Consider the following 6,438-nt stretch of genomic DNA (forward strand, 5'->3'; position numbering starts at 1 on the left):
CTCCTTGGCAGGACGCATCCTCTTGGCAGCTTCATGCACTAATACCTAGGTGCCACATGGCCTGGCCTGACACCCCGAAGCAGGTCCTCTTAACTGCCCTGTACTAACTCTGTTCAGCCTCCCACCAACTCTGAGTCTGTCCAACATCATCACCTGTAATCACAGCAGCAAAGCAGTAACATCGGCCAAGAAGCCCAGCTTTATATCAAAAAACCTTCTTGTTCCAAGTGTAGATGTTTGGCCGATGGGCTGTCACATCCCAGCAGAATACTGCAAAGGATGTCCCAGCTTCCCACTGCTGAGCAGAGGTCAGTCCTTTGCTGCCAGACAAGGTCCACTGATCTTACAGATCGCTTACAGGCAAAAGGGATTAGAAGTGAGATTCTCTTAAGAGAAAAACTATTTATTCAACAATAAATGAAAAATCTTCTTAAGACTCAATTTAAAAGAAAGGCGGAGGGAAATTGCTGCTTTCCTCCTGCAGACGTCACTTCACACCTTCAAGCTTGACAGTCCAGCCAGACTGAAGAGGTAGAGGAGATGGAAGCATGTAGGGCAAAGTTATGACCAGTCCTTTACCTGGGGACTTCTGCCACTTCAGAGTCCCTGAAAAACCCAACATCGACACCTGCAGAGGAGGGCAGGGGAAACACTCAGTTGTAGCTCACACAGGTACTTCTCATTTGAACACCCCAGTACACCCAAAACATGTTTGCAGTCTCTGTACAGCACTTCCCACACACTCAAAGCAGTCCTGCACATTTCCACCCATCACTCACAGTGCACAAAAGATAATACATGGGATATTTTGGGGCCAAACCTTTGACTGTAGTTCATTATGCGTGGGTTTTTTTTTTTTACTGAGAAGGCTTTACCTCTGTTTGTTTAGAGCAAAGGGCACTCTAGCATTTGCGTCACTCACAATTACAGGGGTAGTGTACCTGATTTGAATTTGAGATGCAATACCAGTGATCCCTTCTATGTGTGAGGCTTGTTATTTACTTCATCTCCCTGTGTCAATAGGATCAAAAGACTCTGGGGGAGAAGTGTCTCTGCCTATTCTATGGCAGACTATGAGCCTGTCCTGGCAAGTCCCCTCCAATGTTCTGTGTCAACAGTGAGCTAAAGCCTGGAGAATAACCTGGGATGCTGCAAGGATCTGGAGGGAGGTCAGAGCAACCCAGAACAAGAAGTACAGGATGACAACTTCCACACTCTCCCCAGTTTCCAAATGAAGTCAGGTTGGACCTTCCCAGCCCACATGTGCCCAAGATGGGCTCTGAGTGTGCTATCTTTTTTCCAAGTTCCTTACTTGTGTCGCTGGGGATGGAGTGGGTGAGGACAGCTCCAAAACATTGCCCGGAGGCCAGATCAGAAAGATGGCATAGACAACTGGTCCCTTAGAAGTGTACCTAAGAGAGCAAGAGTTCAGCAAGGTGAGGAGCCCCATAACAGAGAGAACCAGACACAAGCTTGACCTGTCCAGACAGCACGACAACACCAGCTTGCCCACTGTCACCACACAGGGGTCACCTACTCTCCCCTCATTCCAAAATCTGTCACTTTGGACCCACCATTTAGCCAGTCAGCACTGGCTGATGAAACCCAAACAAAGTCTGTGCGTGCTTCCTAAAAGCAAATGTCATTTGCCAATCTGTCCTTGCCTCAGCTTGTGGTCAACAGAGCGGATACGCTGCCTTATCCTGGTAATTGCTCTGCATTTCTAGACTTGGACACACTTGAGGAAAAAGAATAATTCCATTTTGTAGCAATTTCTGGCTCTTGACTCACTATGCCTTTCTCAGTCAGTATAAATCTAACAGTTGGGTACTGTTAGTACTATTACTATTATATAACAGCTTAAAAGCAAATATCGCTACATTTACAAACTGTATGTGTTTAGATGAATGACAGTTGTGACATTCAAACTAGCCAGGACCACAGCTTAAACAGTCCTGACAGCAGCAGCTTGCAAATTTTTTTTAAAGGAAGAGTTGTTTATTTTTCAAATCACGCAAGATAGATGAAGTCCTGATTGTTATTCTCTTCTTTCAAGCAAGATATTCCTTAGGTAACACCCTAGGGCAGTAACTGAGCACTCCAATTGTAGGATATTACCTAAACACCATCTGCACCTGATGGCAACACTTCAGAATGTACCAAATTTAAGAACAAATAAGAAAGAAACATCAGCTCTGGAAGTCCCAGCCCAGATGGTCTGAGCAACGGAGTCCTTACCAGACCGTGTCTGTGCTGTTCTCCATCTGTACTCTCCATGGCTTTGATTCATAAATTGCCTCCCCGTTAGTGTCCAGCCACCTCCCAAGAGCCAGAAGTCTTTCTTGGAAGATGGGAACAATCACCCCTTCTTTTGTAGGTCCCACATTAAGAAGGTAGTTGCCTCCAAAACTCACAGTCTGTACTAGCTCCTGTGACAGATAAACTGTGGTAACAAATTGCATTATCTTCACCTCTGACAACAAAGAAACCTGAGGGCTTTGTCCTCATCAGCTGCTCCTTTAACTCCAGCCTGATTGTATGAAACACATGACAACTCTTTCTGCAAGTAGGATGATGAAGGAAAGCTCTAAATCTCAGTAACTCCCCCACACCTGTTATTTTGATTTCAGATTTCTTACCTCAATGATACTTGCTTCATCCATTAACTCGGCAATGTTCATGTTGCTTCGATAGCCCCAGGAAAGCTTGTCAATGGAGGAGCACATCTCCCACTTGTGAGCTAGCAGGGTCCCTGGCTTGTATTTGTCAGCACAATTGTAGTAGCCTCCATGATGGCAAGAGCAGTTATTACACCAACGATCATTAACAACAACAGTGTCCTGAAAGAAGAAACTCAGCTCAGTAGGGAGAATGTTTTGTCTTGGACTTTTCAGCTTGCATTCATCCCTCCTAAGTTAGCAAAGGCATCCAAGTCAGGAGGTAAGCACCTAAAACCCCCTGTGTAATCAATGGAAAGGGAGAGAGGATCCTCCAGGGAAGGCTGAATCCCTCTCTGGGAGAACCTCTCTCTGTTCGCTCAGGTAGAAGTTGAGGCAACAAGGTTCCTGGCCTCTAAGCCTCCCACGTGTGTGCTGTACAGGACACTAGAGTCTTCTCATAGGAGCACAGTGTAGGCTTCTTTTTTTTTGTGAAAGAATAAAGCACATTTGGCATCTGTCAAGCGGGCTTCTGATTTGATCACATTGATATCTCACTGCTGCCAGACCTTACATACCCATAAAATGCTAGCGGCCATGAGAGATAGCTGAAAGTGATACCTTGACGGGACTATCGTTATAAAGCCAGGCAAGGAAAGAGGTAGAATTCCAGTATGATTCCGGAGCTTCCCAGTCTCCATCCGACCAAATCAAATCTGGTTTATATCTAACAGAGAGACGAATGTTATTTCAAAATGGCTTATTTACTCCTACCACAAAGGAAGCACTGTGTTTCTTGTGTCTCAAAGACTCCAGCTTCACTTCCTCTTCATATTGCCTGACATTACTGGGAGGTTTATGCTATCACTTTCTGCTTCAAAGCTTTAAGTGAGGTTCTTGCAGCAGCAAAGAATGATGTGTTCATCAAGGCTCAAGAAAGGATGCAATTCTTCCAAAAACCAGAAGTTTGCATCACAAAGGCAATTACGAGGCACATTCTTGACCTGGGACAACAGCCATTCTGAGCAACATGTGTCCAAGTCTTGTATTTTTGTCAACAAGGGGAAGCAAGGCAAGGACGTAAATTCAGAGTGAAATCGCTCTTCTACTCTACTAAATACTAAGCAGCTTGCTCCACTTGCAAAGCCACCCTGCACAAAGGCAGTATTAAAGGGAATTGCTCTTGCATGAAAAATTTGTCCCTACCTTATTCTACAAATTAGACTGTCCGCAGGGCAAATGTGAACCCCTTTTCTAATTACCGCAAATCATCACCGATAAGTAAACAGATTTGCCTTGGCAAAAACTAACATTTGTTATCTCCCTTCTCTGCATCCACTTTGTGTCTTTCTCTACAGTATTGAAACCAGGAAATGCTCTTGATTCCTAACTGGTTGCAGCTCTTACTTTAAGACAAGATCATAAAGTTCTGGCATGGTCTTCTTTAAAACGAAGTTCTGGGTCTTGAAGCCACTTTCTTTGTCAGCTAGATAGAGTGGATTAAACCACTCTAACAGAGAATGATACAGTCCATAGCGTATGTTGCTGAGGACAGAAAACACAGAGGAAAGAGTTAGGCTGGCAGTAGGGATTAAGAACCAGTCGCAGATTAGATTACTGGCATTATTATTTCACAGAAGATTTCATGACTTTGCAAGCACTACTTTCTTGATACTAAACTCATCGTTTTCCGCTGTTTGTCAAGAACAGCCAGGAGAATTCAATGCACACAGATGAAAGGAACAGCAGTTTGGCAGTGCCATACCTCTCCCTGAGGGCTTGTCCCAGCTCTCCTACAAGATCTCGGTGGGGCCCCGTATCCAGAGAATTCCAGTTCCAGGACACGGGTGACCCCCAGTTGGTGAAGCCTTCATGATGCTTTGTGGTCAGCACCACATACCTGAGGGAAAAAAAAGTACTCGATCAAAGGAACTACCTAAGATACTTTCCAGCCTCACTGGCAAACCGAGTCACTAAAAAAGCAAGGGACTGAATAACCATGCTGTGAGGAGCCCTCTTTCATTACCCTTTAAATTTAGAAGGAACTACAAGAATAATAGAGGCTTTTAATGAATTTTAATGCTGGAAAAGAATGAACAGTTGAGGTTTAGGAAGCAGCAACACCCGCCATCTCCTCAGCATCCTGGGCATGACCCCTCAGGGATCTCCAGCACTGCTCAGGGACCCCCAGTCCCTCAGAGATCCTCAGACTTGGCCCTTCCATCCCCTCAGGGATGCCTGCATCCTCTTGGGGACCCCAGGCACAGCCCCCCCCATCCTCTCGGGACCTTTCCATCCCCTCAGGGACCCCCAGACACGGCTCCTCCATCTACTTGGTGACCAGGGTCCCCCATTTCCTCACAGATCCCCAGAAATGGCTCCCCCCATACCCTCAGGGACCCCTGGGCACAGCACTCATCCCCTCAGGGACCCCTGGGCACAGCACTCATCCCCTCAGGGACCCTCTGTCCCCTCAGGGAACCCCCAGACCACCCCTCCATCCCCTCAGGGACCCTCTGTCCCCTCAGGGAACCCCCAGACCACCCCTCCATCCTCTCAGGGACCCTCTGTCCCCTCAGGGACCCCCCAGACCACCCCTCCATCCCCTCAGGGACCCCAACATCTCCCCCCCGCCCCCCACCGCCAGCACCTGAGGCTGACCTGGCGCCAGCCCGCTGGAAGAGCTGTGCCCACTCGCGGGGCTGGAAGTCGTGGGCGGTGAAGCGGGGCGCGAAGTCCGTGTAGGTGGTGTCGGGGGGGTACCGGCGCTGCACGAAGCGCTCGTAGTCGGCGCGGTGCTCGCCCTGCCAGTGCCACCAGAACCACTCGGAGCCCCAGGCCGGGACGGAGAACACCCCCCAGTGCACAAACACCCCCACCTTGGCCTGGTCGAACCAGGCAGGCAGCGGCCTCGCGTCCAGGCTGGCCCAGTCCGGGCGGTAGCGCGACGCGGCCAACACCGGCCCCAACGCGACCGCCAGCCAGAGCAGGCCGGCGGCCGCCATGCTGCCGCGTGACGTCAGCGCGGCCGCCGCCATGGCTACCGAGGCAACGGCGCCGCCATGGCTACCGAGGCAAACGGCGAGTTCGGGGCCGCCGGTTCGAGGCTGCGGTCCGCCTGGCAGCGGGGCTGGCGGCCTCATTCCTCCCGCCCAGCCCGGTTCTGCTGCACTGTAGCCGCCTGCGTGCCTCTTCCTGCGGTTTTGAGCCTCTGTGTCTACCCCTTGAGGAGCCAGGAGCGACCCCGTGGCGTTGACCCCATGGCGGCTTGGCCTCCATGAGACCCCCCTCTCCCCCTGGGCCTCCTCTGCAGCCGGAGCAGGCCCAGGCCCAGGCCCTGGCTCCAAAACCCGCACGTGAAGGCCGGGTGCATCCTCTGGGGAAACAGGGCAGAGTCCAAGGGCCTCGCGGCCGTGCCGCAGGCAGCCCAGCCAGGCTCATCCCCGTCGGAGGCGTTTCGGGAGCCGGCAGAAGCCCTGCTGCTCTCCGGGGCACTCTCCTGTCCCACTTTGGTCTCCTTGCATGTTTTGCAGCTAAAGCTGCTGTGTTTGTGTAATTTGAAAAAAAAACAAAACCCTATCAAGTGCCTCATGCTCTGCTCTGCCCCAGCTTGGGCTTAAACTTGTTGCCTGGAGGAGTTTGTGCCCCAGAGGTTAATGAAAGAAAAGGCTGAAAAATGGCTTTAATGTTTAATCACACAACACCCTACAAATGCCTGCGTGGCACAGGTTAGCTTTCCTTAAATTTGCTGAAAGAAATGTGCTGCCTGCAGGGTCCTGTC

General features: G+C 49.9%; 1 protein-coding gene across 1 annotated transcript; it reads right to left on the reverse strand.

Moving 5' to 3' along the window:
• Positions 1-330: 330 nt before the first annotated feature.
• FUCA1 (alpha-L-fucosidase 1) lies at positions 331-5,710 on the reverse strand. The gene is made up of 8 exons (XM_075047414.1): positions 5,319-5,710; positions 4,423-4,557; positions 4,065-4,202; positions 3,279-3,384; positions 2,640-2,840; positions 2,239-2,429; positions 1,313-1,412; positions 331-628 (listed from the first exon to the last, which is right to left on the reverse strand). Exons 1-8 carry the CDS (start codon positions 5,693-5,695, stop codon positions 488-490), a joined length of 1,389 nt encoding a protein of 462 aa, XP_074903515.1. The 5' UTR covers positions 5,696-5,710; the 3' UTR covers positions 331-487.
• Positions 5,711-6,438: the final 728 nt, after the last annotated feature.

This window comes from Buteo buteo, chromosome 16 (assembly GCF_964188355.1).
Source record: "Buteo buteo chromosome 16, bButBut1.hap1.1, whole genome shotgun sequence".
NCBI lineage: Eukaryota > Metazoa > Chordata > Aves > Accipitriformes > Accipitridae > Buteo > Buteo buteo.